This window comes from Nyctereutes procyonoides, unplaced genomic scaffold (assembly GCF_905146905.1).
Source record: "Nyctereutes procyonoides isolate TBG_1078 unplaced genomic scaffold, NYPRO_anot_genome, whole genome shotgun sequence".
Lineage (NCBI taxonomy): Eukaryota > Metazoa > Chordata > Mammalia > Carnivora > Canidae > Nyctereutes > Nyctereutes procyonoides.
In genome coordinates, this window is record NW_026575139.1 from 45902395 (window position 1) to 45919892 (window position 17498).

A 17498-nucleotide genomic window follows, 5' to 3' on the forward strand; every position below is an offset into this window, starting at 1 on the left:
GATAGTCATACAGAGAGAGAGAGAGAAGCAGAGACATAGGCAGAGAGAGAAGCAGGCTCCATGTACTGGGAGCCCGACGTGGGATTCGATCCTGGGTCTCCAGGATTGTGCCCTGGGCCAAAGGCAGGCACCAAACTGCTGCGCCACCCAGGGATCCCCTTCATGTCTAGTTTTAATAAAACCTCAGAGTAAGCTTACAAAATAGACATATTAGGCAGAGGGTATTCATTCAGAGAAAGGTGCATGTTATAAAGAACACAGGAATGAGGGTCATGAGAAATGCATGCAAATCCTGGGAAGCATTATGAATAGTTCAATAACTACCAACCGCCTTTCATAATTCACTCCACCAATGAATCTGAAATTTAGCTTTCAGTTTTTCATATAGTATATATGTATACTATATGTATAGTAACATTCTTCAATAATTTTAAAAGGTAACAGTAATATAAATTTCTGATGAAGAATATCTGTTTTGTACATTTATTTTTTTAAAAGATTTTATTTATTTGAGAGATAGAGAGGGGGAGAGAGAGAGAGACCAAGCAGTGTGGGGGACAGAGAGAGAAGCAGACTCCCGCTGAGCAGGGAGCCCCATGCAAGGCTCGATCCCAGGACCTTGGGATCATGACCCGAGCAGAAGGCAGATGCTTCACCTACTGAGCCACCCAGATGCCCATTTATGGCACATTTATGTTGCACATTTAAATCACATTAAAGAACTCTATGTCAGTATCTACATCAAGAGATATCTATATAGATATGTATATAAAATGAGGAATATATTAGAATTAAACTGCTACCTGGTTTCCATTTTCTCTTAAAATGACTTAATGTGCATAAGTTTTTTTCTTCTAACCTAGTACCTTCAGTGAGTCATGTCTGAATATTTATTTTCTACATGATGGACTCTGCTTCTGGAATGTCATGATACGACATCCTTACGGTCTGTGGATGATTACAAAATCGTTATTGCTGTTTAGAACCAACAATTTCAAATGATACTTTATATTGAAATAAGACACTTATTGAATATTATTTTACTTCAAGTCTAATTTTAGTTCCAAAGAAGGCAGTGCTGTCTTAAAGATTTGGATAAGGTTTTCTTTTTCTCTTACTCCAGGAAGATCACTTAACAACAAATACTTGAGGTTTCTGCAAAAAGAAAAGGAAAAAAATGTGACCTCATTTTGGCCTTTACTCTTAAAGCATTAAAAATAAACTCTAGTTAATGGCTTTTAGAAAAAATTACACACAGAATGCATTTATATCACACTGTACTTTCAAAATGACTCTTAGAACACCCATTTTAAGAGTGCTACTTTAAATGAAATTCATGCTAGGAACCAAGCCAGACCTTGGGAAGTTTAATCGTTCTGAATTACATCAATAATTCTAGCTGAATCTTTCCAAATACTGTATATGTATTATGGCATAGAAATCCTTTGCATGAGAAATACAAAAAATGAATCTTACTCTAGAAAGGAAAAAAAAATTAGGGAAGTTCTTAAAGGAACTTTACTAAAAGATGACACCTCAAAGCCTCAACTAAGGTAAGAGATAATCTACCACTTTTGGTTCTAATGTTTAAAATTTCTCTGCTAAAAAGAAATAAGCTTAAAAGTAAAAGGTGAGGGGAATTCCTGGCTGGCTTATTTGGAAGAGCATGCAACTCTTGATCTTGGGGTTGTGGCTTTGAGCTCGACATGGGTACAGAAATTAATAAAAAAACAAAAACTTAAAATTTCTCAAACTTCCTGTGATACTGAGGTTACTGTAAGAATATGGGGGAAAATGCTTTAAAACATTGAGAGGAAGCATAATAGCAAATGGCTGGCTCAGTTGATAAGAGCATGCAATGCTTGATCTCAGGGTTGTGAGTTCGAGCCCCACATTGGGGTAGAGTTTTGTGCTCACTTCAGCAGCACATATACTAAAAAAAATTGTTTTGATTTAAATTCTAATTATTCATTTTAACCTATATGGTTAAGTTTCCATTTTAGCACTGACCACTTACCTTAAGTGATATAAAGCCATGATGCCTTTGTCTGTGATATTCCCACATGAAATTATTTCCATTTCCAATATGGTTTTTTGTAAATTTTCAAGTTTACCAAGTCTCTCCAAACAGTTATCCTCAATATAATGACACTTGCATAGTCTTATTTTTTCAACATGCTGTAGGCCCTCTGGGAGATAAAAGGTACATTTTAAGAATCTGCTCTACTATTAAAATAACTAGTTTGGCCAGGACTCTTCTGGTTTTAGACTGAAAATCCTATGTTCTGGAAAACCTTTTAGTCCCTTGTAAGACTTGGATGATTAGTGACCCTATTAACCATACAAGGTATTCACTATACAGGTTGTACTGATGGACAGGACCATTCTATAATCAGATGCCCATGTATTGGAGGGAAAAAAGCCCATACAAGCAGAAGCTGTATGGGTATAATAATTCTTACATTATTATTGAGGGTTTCTCAGATGACAGAAATTTGACAAAAATAGTTTGATAAACATGGCCTTGAATTTTAAACCAATAAACACGAAATAAAGGCATGTAGAGACAAGCTTAATGAAGGGAGAAGAGCAAAGAAAGTGTTTGTAACCTCTATATAAGTTTTAAAAGTCACACACAGGAAAAAAGACTGGATTGTACTGGAAAGGGCAAAAAGGACACACTTATGACTCTAACAGTGAATCCACTGCAACAAAATGTCACTGCAAATCACCTACATTTCCCATAAGCAATGACAGGATAATTACCCAAGTGATCAAATCCAATGCTCATGATACAAGAGTCCGTGGCATCAATCGCCTGAATCTTGTATTTGTCCAGAGGTCCCGTGGGGAGGTTGTTGTAGTCCTTCTGCCACCGCTCCTGGCCGTGGTAGCGCACCATGGCGCCGCAGCGCAGCAGCCACTCAGATGCTGCCCGGTCGGGTCCCACATCCCGGATGCGTTCGTGATCCACTCTGTTGGCAGGACAACGAAAGTAGTCAGTTTTTAGTGTGACCACTAGCTGATTAACTCTAGTCATCAACATAAATAGGGCACTTCAATAACTTTTCCTTTCAAATGACTAAGGAGGGAGATAAGTATATTAGTGAGAGCCATGGGGAAAAAAAAACAACATATGCTGGCTCTTCCTGCTACCTTGTTTTTGTTTCCAAGTGAACTCTTGTCAAGGCCTATTATTTTTACATGAGCTTATCAGGCAGATGTGAGTCTTCATTGATTCATATGTAGCACCGTGCTTGACACCAGGAGGTACTCAGGAACTACGTAGTGAGTGAATGACCACACTTGGTTATTGTTTTTATTAATGATAAAATATAAAAGGGAATAATTTTGAGTCCTTGTTCAAATTAATCTCATTAAGTGATATTTATTAATTTCTACATATGCTGTTTTCTCTAGTTAGTGGTGTTAATGCTACATTAAGCAACAAGGAGATTAGTTCCATTAGTTTCAAAATGGTGTTTCGAAGCATGCCACCCGCTTTTTGAAAAACTTGAGTCCCCTTGGTAGTATTCAAAAGGCTAATTAAGAAGCCAGAGAATATTCTAAAATCACATTCGGTAAGCTTTTCTGGTTACAAAAAATAATATATTTTCATTTTAGACAACTTGAAAGGCATCAAAAGGACAAATAAGAAAAATCACTGAAATCCTGCAACCTGGTCAGTTAATAATTTGTAATCTATTTTTCTGGTCTTTATTCAATGTTTCTATGTATGTTTTGTTTTTAAACAAATTAGGATCATATCTCACACACTGTACAAAAAAGCATTTGAAATACAAGAAATAACCAATTAGCTACTGGGAACTCATCTAGCTGTAATAATCCCCATGTTTCTTCACTTTAGCTGGAGTAACTTACTTATTAAACACTGCATTCAACCAGCCCCAGAAGTTTCTACAGTCACATGACCATGGGAGTTTCTTTAAGCCACACAACTGCTGGGAAATTTTTCCAAACAGCATCATTTGATCTAGACACACAAAATAGTATTCATATTAGATCATCAGCTGGCAATCGGAGTCCCATACATACAGTAAACTTACTTTACAACCTCAAAGTCAGTGCTCTTGTGCCAGCAAAGCTGGTGAGTCATTTGCCACTCACTCAGAGTTATTAAGCAAGACACTCCTGTTGTTTTTTTTTTTTTCTACAGAAAAGAGGGGCTGGATTGGACAGTCCCTACGGTTCCTTCCAGCCTAATGTTAAGTTTCACTCTTCAACCCTCAACTGGAATAGGCCTGCAGTGTTGCCACCAGATGGCCATGCAGGCAGTGAACCTACATATTTGCTGAAACCAGCTCTACTCCCAGTCTACATTTCCAACATCAAAATGACAAACTGAAATCACCTAGGGAGAAATGTGTTGAGGTTAAGACGCTTATATCCAGGAAGGGAGAGGAGACCTGAAAAAAGAATTTTTTTAAGATTTATTTATTTATTCATGAGATATCTCATGATTTATCATGAGATAGAGAAAGAGAGAGAGAGAGAGAGAAAGAGGCAGAGACACAGGCAGAGGGAGAAGCAGGCTCCATGCAGGGAGACTGACACGGGACTGGATCCCCGGACTCCAGGATCGCACTCCAGGCCAAAGGCAAGCGCGAAACCACTGAGCCACTCAGGGATCCCCGAAAACAGAATTTTCTATGCCAAGGCTGCACACAGTATCACCAGAATAGTGCAAACAAAGAATTGTGCAAGGGCAGCTAGGAAGGACTGGACAAGTAGCTTCACCTCACTGACCCCTGGTTTTCTCACTTGTAAAATAAGATGATTTGCTCAGATGATTTCCAGCTGTAAAAATTTATAACCATGAGTTGAGAAAGTGATTTCTGAACTGAGTCTTAATCTGATTTATTTCAGTTCAAGTTTCTCTAGTAGTGTGCTAAGTCAGGGGAAAACAAAAATAAATGAAATGTGGTTTCTGCCTTTGAGTTGCTGAAAATTTAGTGCTGAGTGAAGTGAGCTAAAACAAGTTACCAGGTAGTTAAAATAAATGATAGAACCTGAAAAATCCCTCAAAGAGTTAAAATAAGAACACACCATGATTTCAATAGGCAAAATGCCAGAAGGTACATCAGGTGATTAGATGAGGCAGAAATGTTCAAGGCACTTTGTAGTTCAGTTTGGTTAGTACATGGGGATCCTGAGAAAAGGAGGCAGACAATTTACACAGTCACCTCAGGAAGGATCTTGCCTGATCAGCAAGGGAGTCTGGACTGTTCTGCAGGTAGTTGTGAGTCACTGAGGTTTTAGCAAAGAGCACTGGCATTGTTAGAGCTATGCTTCAGAGTATTACTTGGGCAACATCATCAAGATTGAGGGTCAACAGAACGGAACAGAAAGACAGCTAATAAGGGTTTCAACTACATGTGGCCATGGGAAAGGACCAAGTAGGGGAAAGAGTGAGAATGACATTACAGGGTGGATTCCACATGGCTCACTGAGATGTTGGGGCAAGGGCTAGAATAGCTAGTATCATCATGACATTAAGTTCTGGTCCCATCACCAGTTGGATGGTGATGCCATTAATACAAATCAGTGTCAGGAGGGCAAATTGTAGGTTTCCCCCACCTCTATCCCCAGTTTTTCATATTCTCAATATGAAGTGTTAGCAGAACTTCTAAGTGGAGGTAATCAACAAATCATTTGAATCAGAAGCACAAAGTGGGAGAACTGGAATGAACTTAGACCTCCTAGACCATTTAGAGATGAGGAAACTGAAGCCCTGATATCAAGTAACTTGCTGACACTCTAAATCCCTTCTGGAACAAGGTGGGGTATTAATAAATGCATACATTTAAAAGGACTTCCTCAATGTTTCATGGCTAATTGGCAGCAGCATTGAAACTTGAACCTAGTTCTTCTTCCCACCAGTCCATGGCTTTTTCCTCAGTCCTGGATGGTACTAGAACTGGTGAATAAAGAGACAAGAAAGAGGTCTGAGTGGGAACCACCTTAGAACCGAGGAGTGATCAAAGATGTTGAGGTTCTAGAACAGTGAGAGATGAAGTCTGAGGACAGAAGCTGGAATCATCTTCCCTCTTCATCTCTTTTCCACCATCATCTGCCTTCATTCCCAAAACCTCCCCGCTATCACTCTCTTGTTCTCAGCCCTTCCTAGCTTTTTGTTAAATCTCTCTCCACCTATGCCCACCTCTGATAAGTCCACTGGCTGCCAATCTCATTTATCTGAGCTTTCCAGCATCCAATTAGGCTGTTCTATTTACTTCCCCACGCACACACCCCATTCCCATCCCGTGGAATTTCAAGAGCTTATTCAAATGCCATCTCCATTCATCCATTCATTCACTCGCTCAATAAATATTTATTGAATGTCTGCTATACTTAGTGCCAGAGATACAATGGTAAGATTAAAAAAACAACAGAGGAGAAAGACAAAGTTCCTTGTCCTCATAGAATGTACAGTCTAGTATGATAGACAACATATAAACAAATAAATAGCATGCAATATGTCTTAATAGAGGTATGAACAAATTCTGTGAAAGCCTAGAGGAGGAAGTGAAGAGGCTTCACACTGGAGGTGTCTTTTGAGATGAGTCTTAAAGGATAATTAAGGGTTTCAAGTTAGGCAGAAAAAAAAAGTATGCAGAGCAAAAAGGAGAGCAAGGATCACATCTTACTCATTTCCATTTTTCATAGCACCTAGCACATTTCCATCCCCTAATGCAAAAATTTAATAAATATTTGCTAATTAGTAGTCTTCAGTGGTTGATATATTTCCATAGAGAAAGGCAAAATCAGAGAGACTGTTATTAACCAGGTAAATTAGAGTGGTCTGTGAAAATCGAGTACTTGATTTACTTTTGTTTACCTCATATTTCAGCTTAAAGGAAAGGCTAAACTTATTCCCACTATGGTCTCTAAAAATATTAGATGTTATATTTTAAATAATTTAAGAAAATTTTCCCTTGGCAACAAAGGAAAAAAATTAATTGGTAGGTTTTTACATTCTCAAATGTGCCTGTGCTAATTGGTTTTAGAAATTTCAGATGAATTTAAGCAGCAACCTCTGGGAATGTTTTCTATAAGGAAAGAGGAGACCTCTAGTGGTGAGTTGGTGAATTTAGCTCTAATGATTAAAAAAAAAAGTTAACAGCAAGAAAAATAACCACTAAAATATTTTTTCAATAAATAATCGAGAAATTAAAACCATTTTTATTATTTTTAAACTTTATTTTTAAAATATTTTATTTATTCATGAGACACACAGAGAAAGAGAGAGAGGCAGAGACACAGGCAGAGGGAGAAGCAGGCTCCATGCAGGGAGCCTGACGTGGGACTCAATCCTGGGACTCCAGGATCAGGCCCTGGGCCAAAGGCAGCACTAAACCGCTGAGCCACCAGGGCCGCCCCTAAAATCATTTTAAAAAGCTCCTTCATTACTATCAGAACCTGGCTTGGAGCACATTTCTAAAAATTACAATTTTGCTTGTTACTTAGAGGAGGCCAGACCTCTAAGGTTTAATTCAAAATAGTATATACACAAAATGTTTCTGAGTAGGTTTGGTTGAGAGTTCCCCTATTTGCATAAAAAGAGTAAGTTTTTGTTTGTTTAAGTGGAAGTTCTGTTTTTACTTAGCAGGGCTATTCAAAGTGATGGCTAAATGGGTCAAAAGACTGAACTAAAGAACTAGTTTTTGGGGATGCCTGTGTGGCTCAGGGTTTGACTGTCTGTCATTGGCTCAGGGCATGATCCTGGAGTCCCGAATCCAAGTCCCACATCAGGCTCCCTGCATGGAGCCTGCTTCTCCCTCTGCCTATGTCTCTGCCTCTGTCTTTCATGAATAAATAAAATCCTTTAAAAAGGGGGGGGGCTAGTTTTTGAGGGTAAATAAAATTTGGAGGGGTGGGGTGTTATTGGAATTGGGAAAGTCTTTCCCCAAATTATAGCCCCACCTCACTGCAGATCACCCAATATTGATGCCAATTCTTATTCCTGAGGTATGTAAAGTCTAGTGAAATAGAACTAAAGAATTCATTAGGAATTGAGGAATTGGAAACAAAGTTCCCCAAAGTCATTCCTAGGCCAGCATCACAGGGGGCTCATTGAAGTAACACCTTATGGGTTCTGACACAGATGGAAAATGAACATGACTATTCAGCTGAGGGTAGGGACATGAATACAGATATCATACTAAAGACATTATGGGGTGTATGAATGTAAGGTGAGTTTTTTTTTAATTTTTATTTATGATAGTCAGAGAGAGAGAGAGAGAGAGAGAGGCAGAGACATAGGCAGAGGGAGAAGCAGGCTCCATGCACCGGGAGCCCGACGTGGGATTCGATCCCGGGTCTCCAGGATCGCACCCTGGGCCAAAGGCAGGTGCCAAACCGCTGCGCCACCCAGGGATCCCTAAGGTGAGCTTTTGATTTGAAATCACTTAATTGAAACAAATTAATGTACAGTCAAACCTAGGCAAGGGGATAACAGAAAAAAATTTATACAAAGAGCAGGTGTATTGTTTTTTCACCTTGCTAAACTAAGCAGCATGTACTTAAAATCACATGGTAAATAAGTCACTACTTTGGGTTCAAGTGACCCATGAAAGTCTGACCACAGACCACAGAAATGTATAATTCTGTATTTAACCTAATAACAAATCCACTACATCTTGTGCAAACTAAAAAAATAACCATCTCCACTACCTACCTATCAGAATGGTTAAATAAAAAATAGTGACAACACCAATTGCTGGTGATAAGGAGACACTAGATTACTCAAACATTGCTGGTAGGACATATAAAGGCACAGCCACTTTGTAAAAACAGTCTGGCAATTTTTTACAAAGCTGAACATGTGCTTATCCTATATGACCCAGCAACTGGACTCTCGGGCATTAATTCCACGTAAATAAAAACAGGTTCACACAAGAAGCAGTACACTGATGTTCATAGCAGCTTTATTTCAAATAGCTTAAAACTAGAACTCAGTTGTCATTCAAAGGGTGAACGGTTAAACCTATTGTGGTATATTCATACCTTGAAATACTATACTCAGCAATAAGGAATAAACCGTTGAGACTTGCAACAATCTGGATGGATTTCAAGGGATTATGCTGAGTGAAAAAAAAAAAGCTAATCCAAAAAGTTACATACTTTGTAATTTGGTTTATAGAACATGCTCAAAATGGCAACATTTTAGAAAGGGAGATAGACTGGGGAGGGGTGCCTTGCAGGAATGAAGTGTATTTATAAAAGGGCACCAGGAGGAATCCCTGTGGTGATGGGTGTTGTAGCTTGACTGTGATGGCAACACGACAATCTACATATGTGATAAAAACTACGTAGAACCAGGGACACCTGGGTGGCTCAGTGGTTGGAGGCCTGTCTTTGGCTCAGGGTGTGATCCTGCGGTTCCAGGATGGAGTCCCATATCAGGCTCCCTGTGAGGAGCCTGCTTTTCCCTCTGCCTATGTCTCTGCCTCCCATGGATAAATTTTAAAAAAATCCTTAAAAAAAAAAAAAAAACCTACATAGAACCAAATACACAAATGTAAAACTGGGGAAATGTGCATAAGATCAATGGAATGTGTCAATGTCAATTTCCTAGTTATCATACTACACTACAATTTTGCAAGATGTTATCATTGGAGGAGAATGGGTAAAGGATACCCAGGATCTCTATTGTTCCTTATAGCTGTGTGGGACTCTACAGTAATCTCAAAACAAAAAAAAAAAATTGAATTTAACAAACAACCGTATCTTTTTTTATTTGTAATAGGAAAAGCAGGTAACATTCTACCTTGTGTTCATAAATAAAGTATTCAACGGTCTAGAAAGTAAAATTATTTAAACATAATAAGAGTAGTCATTTATCCAATATAGTTTACCCTTAAACACACGGATTAAACCGCCCCCTACCCCAGGGATTGAAAATCTGCATATAACTTCCGACCTCTCAAATTTACTCACAGTTTCCCATTTGATTAGAAGCCTAATAACATAGTTAACACCTAGTTTGCATGTTATATGTATCATATACTGTATTATTATAATAAAGTAAAATAGAGAGGGACACCTGGGTGGCTCAGTGGTTGAGCCTCTGCCTTTGGCTCAGGTGATCCTGGAGTTCTGGGATGGAGTCCCTCATCCGGCTCCCCGCAGGAAGCCTGATTCTCCCTCTGCCTATGTCTCTGTCTCTCTTTCTATGTGTCTCTCACGAAGGGATGGATAAAGTCTTAAAAAAAAAAAAAAACTAGAGAAAAGAAAATGTTAAAATCACAAGGAAAATACATTTGTATTACTGTATGGGACTTATTGAAAAATATCTCTTTTAAGTGTTCAAATCCTTGGTCTTCAAAGGTCAACTGTACTTCACTGTGCTAAACACCTATGAGCCTTATCTCCTGCCATCCACACAACAGGCCTATAAGCGGGACATTATTACTCCTAGTTCACAGAGGAGGAACTAAGGCAAAGAGGTGAAATGAGATTCACAAGCAACCAGACCACGGGCTGGAACCAAATTCAAACAAAGTCCTTCCAGCAATAAAGTTTTTAACATTCTATTTTTGTTCTGTTCAGCTGGGTTTTTTTTATTTTTAAATTTTATGTATTTATTTGACCGACAGAGCACAACCAGGGGGATCTGCAGACAGAGGGAGAGGGGGAAGGAAAAGCAGGGCCCCGCTGAGCGGGGAGCCCCCATGTGGGGCTGGATCCCAGGACCCCGGGATCATGACCTGAGCCAAGGGCAGACGCTTGAACGACTGAGTCACCCAGGTGCCCCTGTGTTCAGCTGTTCTGATCCTAAAAATCAAAAACTGCCACTAAGCACAGAGTACAGGTGTTCAACTGCCACGGTGACGGTGAATCACATAGCTTTAGGGTCAGAAGGTCGTCTAGGGATTACGTAGCCCACGTCTCTCACCTCACCTTGTAGGACAACCGGGTGGAAGGGCGCTGTCCAGGTGAGGCGCTGTCCGCAGCCCCGCACAGCATATTTAAACCCCATCTCCACCCAGCGTTTAAGATAAGGAAACAGACAGTTAAACGATGGCAAAGACCGCGCCGTCTGGATCTCCTAGACGCTCGCTGTTTACAGCACCAAGAAATGACCCCGCCAGGAGCAACTCAAAAACAAGTCCGGGAGGCTGCAGGCTGCCCGGCGTGGCCGTGACAAAGAGCCTCCGTCCCGCCCGCGAGCTAGGGAAGGACAGGCCCCGCCCCTGGTGGGCCTCCGCCCGCGGCCCGCAGCCGGCCTCCAGCTGGCGGACTCGGGGGGAGGCCGCCGGGCCCGTCACCCCAGTCACGCCCAGGCCTTCTCCCCAAATCCCGAGGACGCTGGGCGGCGAGGACTGAGGACGCGCGAGTCGACGGACCAGCTTTCCCGCCAGCCCAACAGCGGGAGAGGGAAAGCGCAGAGCAGAGCGCAGCCACCAGCCCGCCGCCGCCTCGCTCCGGGCCTAGCTCCTCTACTCACAGCGCAGGAGGAAGCGAGCGCGCCCCGCGTCCACGGCGCCGCCGGCCTGCCCTTCGCCCTCCGCCGCGCGCGCTCATTGGCCACTGGCGCCGCTCCCACGTGGGGCGAAGGTGCGCGCGTGATTGGCCCTTGAGTGGGAGGCGGGGCCAGGCGGCGCCGGGAGCTCTGCCGCGTCCGGCTCCGGGGCGGGCTCTGGCGGCCGAGGGAGGGCCGGGGAGGGCCGGGGAGGGCCGGCGAGGGGGCGCAGGCCATGGTGCCGGCGCTGCGTTACCTGAGCGGTGCCTGCAGCCGGGCCCGCGGGGGTTTCCCCGGGGGCTTCTCTGCGGCGTGCAGGCCGGCGCAGGGGAGGCCCTGGCCGCTGTGCCAGGGTGGCCGCAGAGCCAGCACCCGGTGAGTAGCCGCTGGCCTGCCCTCGTCGCCTGTGCTACTACTGCTGCTTCTCCTTGAGGCGCCCCTTGCTGGACCTCTGCCCTTGCTCTGCTTCCCTCTCCCGGGCGTGAGAGAAGGTCAGGATCCGGTGGAGCCTGGGATCCCAACCTCGGATCCCAGCAGTTTCCTTCTAGGATTCATTCGTTGTGTGTGTGCGCCGGATGAAAAGAGTAAGGCGGTGTGGAGTAGAGAGGTCCAGAGCAGCTCCGGTTTTGAATACTGTCCCTCCACCTCCTATTCAGTTCTTGGATGGGTCACTTAAGCTCCTTAAAGGCTCCATTGTGAGTCGGAGCCTAGTCTCTCCTGTAGGTGGTCCTTTTAAGGATTCAAGGCCCTACCACACCAAGCAATCAAATATACTGTTTATTAGCTGGCATCCCTGCCTGGTGTTGCTCGAAAGGCCTGAAACGGTTCTTAAACCCATCAGGTCCTGGCAACCACTGCATAGAGTTGCCCCTGTGAGAAGCGGTGCAGTTGCTAATCAAAGCCTGCACAAGTAAGTGTCCTGTGATTTGAAGTTTGGAGATCCCATTAGAAGCCACTGTCTTTCTCTGCTCTCTGTAGAGGGAATGGCTTATGCTGAGGCTTTACAGCTGGAAAGCTCTTGGCTAGTTCAAGAACTAGAAAGTGGACAAGCTGAGTGTGACCAGAGCTTAGTGGAACAGAGGTGGTGTGGAATGGCCCTGGAGAGAGGCTGCATCACAGCAGGGATTTTATTTTAGCCACATAGTGAATTTTATTCTGAGAGCATTGGGAGCCTTTTAAAGGGTTTTTTAAGAATAGGGAGTGATTAAATGTTGAGGTTTCCAAATTTGACTGGTTGCTGTGTGTGTTAGTGGTTTAGTTAGTGGATTAGAGTGGCATAGAATTTGTGAGTCATAGAAGGGGGTACGTAGACAATTATTTTGGGATTGCTTTTCTTAAGGGAAGAGAAGTAGGATTAGTGATGGTTTTGTTTATAGTTGTTAAAAGAAATAATTATAGAGCCACAGGAAATTGAAAAAAAAAAACCACCAGATTTTATGCATCCTTCAGCCAATTTACCCCAATGAGAGGATCTTACCTAACTATAGTACAATATCAAAATTAGGAGATTGACATTGGCACAATCCACAGACCTTGTTCACATTTCATCGGTTTTTACATGCATTCATTTGTGTGTGATCCTATCCAATTTAATCATGTTAATTTGTGTAACTGCCACCACAAATAAAGAAATGTTTCATTGCCACAAAGACATCTCTTGTATTACCAATCCCTTTATATTCACATCCCGTCTCTCCACCCTTCCTAACCCTTGGCAACCACTAATCTATTCTCTAGCTCTAAGATTTTGTCATTTTGAGCATGTTGTATAAGCAGAGGCACACAGTATATAACCTTGAGATTGGCTCTTTTCACACAGCATAATATCTTTGAGATTCATCCAAGGTGTTGCCTATAATGACAGTGGATTCCTTCTAATTGTTCCATGGCGTGGATGTATTACAGTTTGACCATTCACCATTTGAAGAACATCTGGACTATTTATAATTTGGGACTATTATGAGTAAAGCTACTGTGAACATCTTATGTACAGGTTTTTGTATGAACATTGGTTTTTATTTTTCTGAGATAGATGCCCAGCAGCGTAGTTGCTCAGTCATGTTTAGTTAGTACATGCTTGATTTTTTTTTTTCATTGTAGGCATGTTTTTTCGTGTAGGGCCATAAGAGGAATATCCGTTGAGAAATACTGAGCATTGATTTATAAAAGAAAAGTACACCAGAGGTTCCCAAGGAAGTATAAAACATGAAGTCATGCACCTGGGATCCAGGTTCTGAATGTTAGAATTTCCCTTACAGAAAGACTTGAGATGGGTGGAGTCCATATTTGGGACTAAAAAAGGGACCATTATATCCTTTAACATCTTCAACAATCCAAAGAATGGCCTGAGGAAGAGTGGGAAGCCAATGATGTGGCCCAAATTGGGTAAGATATAAGCCCAAAGACCTGTTTTTCCTGCATTTGAGTGAGCACAGAACAAAGGAAGTTGTGCCACCATCAAGGCCTAAAGCAATTATCTGATTTGAGTGGAGTGTGTTATACGATGGTAAAGATTTATTTTTTTATTTTTAATTTTTAATTTAAATTAAATTAATGGCAAAGATTCATGTTTAGTTGGTAGAGTATGTAACTTTTGATCTCAGGGTGGTTCAAGGTCCACTTTGGGTGTGGAGCCAGTTAAGATTAAAAAACAACAAAAAACTAAAAGTAAAATTAAAAAATGTAGAATATTGGTTTGTGTGCATGCTTTAAAGAGGCTTTTTAGAAATAACATATTAAAATATTTAATGATGTTTAGGATTTGCATCAAAATAATTTAGTGCAGGAAGGAGATGAAATAGGTGGGGTATAGAAAAGGCAAGATTGGCCATATTCCTATCAAACTAGATTTGTTGGCCATGAGGTAGGTGCTAAAGGTAATCTTTTCTGCTTCTTGTTGCTGAATTGGTAGACTATACATGCCCTTCTTAATCTTTTTCTTTTAAAGATTTTATTTATTCATTTAAGAGAGAGAGGGTGTGTGCATACAAGCAGGGGGAGGAGCAAAGGCGGAAGGAGAAAGAATCCTCAAGCAGGCTCCTTACTGAGCGAGGGGCTCATCTCATGACCCACAAGCATGACCTGAGCCTCGGAAACCAAGAATCAGATGCAGCACAGATTGAGCCACCCAGGTGCCCCTGTACTTGAGTTTCAAGTGAATAGATGTAGAGAAGAGTGTGATGCTTAATACAGTAATTGCAGATGCAGCCAGTCCTGGCAGAGGGCTATGGAGAGATTGAGAGCAGCTTGGGGAACTAGCTACCCTGCCTGCTGGATGTAGCTGTTATAATACCCAGCAATGCCGTAATTCTTAAAGGCTTTTCTGTTAAGAAGCCAATAGCAAAAAGCCCAATAAATATTTGATTTTAATATTACAAATTAATAGTTTGATCGTCCACTGATAATGAAAATTGTGCACACGAAGTTTGATGAGATCTACAGTAAACATGCTTTAAAGGTGACTTTCTCTTAAAGCTCATTTGACGTAGTCATTATTGGCGGCGGAATTGTGGGCCTTGCCTCTGCCAGAGCACTCATCCTGCGGCATCCAACACTTTCCATTGGTGTTCTGGAAAAAGAGAAACATCTAGGTATGTATAATATCAATGTTGCTCTTTGGGCCTAACCTGAGTACCTGCTCATTGTCTCAGTTCTACATCTTTTGTGTTGAATGTTGATGTTTGTATCCTAGTTTGGGTTCTTCATAAAGCAGAGCCTCAAACTAGAACTTGAGGTGTTTTATTTGAGAGGTTGTTTAGGAGGCAGGAGCGAGGGGGTGTGCAGAGTAAACCGAAATGGAGGAAAAGCCAAGGAGGGTACATTATCAAGGTTGCTGTTGTGAGCTTGATTCCTCTGGGACCTCTGAGGAGCTACATAAACATTTCAAGGGATTGTGCACATTTATCCATCAGCTAGTGTTTCTACTGTCTGAGGATTACCCCTAGGGATGTTGAGGCATAGTCTTTTCTCCCCTCACATCTTCACTGGTTAGGAAAGGCTCTGGGGCAGAATGCCCAAAACTATAGTGGTTGCTTGAAGTGGTTTACTTGTAGTGAGAGGTGGGTTTGTGTACCAGAGTTGTAACTGAAGTCAAGGATGGGCTGGGGGGAATGTGGCATGGTTACTAGAAGTTACCAGTGCTCTGCCTGTAAGAACAAAGTCAGGCGGAATTTTCAATAATGCGGTCTCTAATAGCTTTAACTAGGTTTGTTCCTCCACTTTGTAGGTTTTCTACGCACTGTGTAGTTTCTCTTACCTTGTTTCTCTTGTCCGGTAGCTGTTCACCAGACTGGACATAACAGTGGTGTCATACATAGTGGCATTTACTACAAACCTGAATCTCTGAAAGCTAAATTGTGTGTACAAGGTGCAGCCCTCATCTATGAGTATTGTAAGCAAAAGGGAATTTCCTACAAGCAATGTGGCAAGGTAAGGCATTTTCCTAGGGCCTTGACTTACTTAGAACTAGCATTTTTGTAGTGATGTTTAGTGTTGAATTTTTTTAAAAACTGGCTTTTCTTTCTTTATGTAATTTTCAAAATCTAATATTAGGAAATAACTTTAGAAAAGGTGGTATGACTAACTCCATGTAGTTTTAAACATAGATTTATTGACATACAATTCATATACCATATAATTCATCCTTTTATTAAAGTGTTCAGTTCGATTTTTTGTATATACATAAAAGTGTGCAAGTATCAGCTCTAATTTTAGAACATAATCATCACCTTGAAAAGAAACCCTGTATCCATTAATGGTTGTTCCCAATACTTCCCACTTCCTATTTCTACCTCTCCCCAGCTCCTGGCAACCACTAATATACTTTCTGTCTCTGTGGATGCCTATTCTGGACATTTCCTATAAATAGAATTCTACAATATGTTGTCTTATGTGACTGGCTTCATTTACTTAACATAATGTTCTCAAGGTTCATTCATCTTATGGCATGAATCAGAATTCCTTTTTATATTCCATTGTGTAGGTATACCACATTCTGTTTACCTCTTTATCAGTTGATAGACATTTGGGTTGTTTCCACACTTGACTTATGAATAATGCCACTGTGGACATTTATGTACAATTTTGCATGGGCTTATGTTTTCATTTCTCTCAGGTACATACCCTGGAGTGAAATTCCTGGGTCATTTGGTAACTCCAATTTTAACATTTTTAGGAACTGGCAAACCGGTTTTTCAAAATTGTGCACTACTTTAAATTGCCATCAGTGGGGCACTTGGGTGGCTCAGTGGTTGAGCAGCTGCTTCTGGCTCAGGGTGTGATCTTGGGGTCCTGGGATGGAGTCCCACATCAGGCTCCCCACAGGGAGCCTGCTCCTCCCTCTTCCTATGTCTCTGCCTCTCTCTCTCTCTCTCTCTCTCTCTGTCTCTCATGAATGAATAAATAAAATCTTTAAAAAATAAATTGCCATGAGCAACTAATGATGATTCCAGTGTCTCTACATCCTGGCCAAAACCTGTTATTGTCTGTCTCTTTTATTTTAGCCATCCTAGTGGATATGAAATGGTATGTCAATGTGGTTTTGATTTGCACTTCCCTAGTAATTAATGGTGCCGAGCATCTTTTCTTATGCTTATCGGCCACTCATTTATCTTCTTTGGAAAAATGTCTATTCAAATCTTTTGTCCATTTAAAAATTGGGGTATTTGAAAAAATAAAAATAAAAATTGGGGTATTTGTCTCTATTCTTGAGTTGTATGTGTTTTTCATATATTCTAGATATAGCCTTTCATTAGCTATATGATATTTACTGAAACATTACAAAAATACTAAATTTTTATGTATAAAATAAAATAATAATAATATTTTAAATAATACTAAAAATTTTCTCCTATAGATTTTTCCTTTTTTTTTTAAGATTTTATTTATTTATTCATGAGAGTCACACAGAGAGAGAGAGAGAGAGAGAGAGAGGCAGAGACACAGGCAGAGGGAGGAGCAGGCTCCATGCAGGGAGCCTGACGTGGGACTCGATCCTGGGACTCCAGGATCAGGC

General features: G+C 41.2%; 2 protein-coding genes across 5 annotated transcripts in view; one reads left to right on the top strand and one right to left on the bottom strand.

The window, feature by feature from the left end:
- Positions 1-189: 189 nt before the first annotated feature.
- On the bottom strand, positions 190-11554 carry DMAC2L (distal membrane arm assembly component 2 like). 3 transcript variants are annotated; one of them, XM_055303883.1, is made up of 6 exons: positions 11471-11521; positions 5823-5938; positions 3883-3994; positions 2767-2975; positions 2018-2189; positions 190-1155 (listed from the first exon to the last, which is right to left on the bottom strand). In XM_055303883.1, the coding sequence occupies exons 3-6, from the start codon at positions 3987-3989 to the stop codon at positions 1041-1043; spliced, it is 603 nt and encodes a 200-aa protein (XP_055159858.1). In that variant the 5' UTR covers positions 3990-3994; positions 5823-5938; positions 11471-11521; the 3' UTR covers positions 190-1040. The 3 variants fall into 3 exon arrangements, with proteins under 3 accessions (XP_055159858.1, XP_055159857.1, XP_055159856.1); XM_055303882.1 differs by lacking the exon at positions 5823-5938 and having other exon boundaries at positions 11471-11554; XM_055303881.1 differs by lacking the exons at positions 5823-5938; positions 11471-11521 and adding an exon at positions 10924-11086.
- Positions 11555-11703: 149 nt separating this feature from the next.
- L2HGDH (L-2-hydroxyglutarate dehydrogenase) overlaps positions 11704-17498 on the top strand; it is a 38553-nt gene continuing 32758 nt past the window's right edge. For both annotated transcript variants that reach the window (XM_055303877.1, XM_055303878.1), the window contains exons 1-3: positions 11704-11860; positions 14960-15075; positions 15762-15913. In XM_055303877.1, coding sequence (XP_055159852.1) covers positions 11721-11860; positions 14960-15075; positions 15762-15913 — 408 coding nt within the window. In that variant the 5' untranslated portion in view covers positions 11704-11720. The remainder of the gene's footprint in view (positions 11861-14959; positions 15076-15761; positions 15914-17498) is intronic.

Bases quoted from the DNA above. Each gene is read 5' to 3' on its own strand.
- DMAC2L (XM_055303881.1), bottom strand. From the start codon at position 11,002: ATGGGGTTTAAATATGCTGTGCGGGGCTGCGGACAGCGCCTCACCTGG. The intron at 3,995-10,923 runs GTGAGGTGAGAG...TTGTGTGTCTAG, and splicing joins CCACCCGGTTGTCCTACAAG to ATCAAATGATGCTGTTTGGA. The intron at 2,976-3,882 runs GTAAGTTACTCC...TCCTGCCAACAG, and splicing joins TTGAATGCAGTGTTTAATAA to AGTGGATCACGAACGCATCC.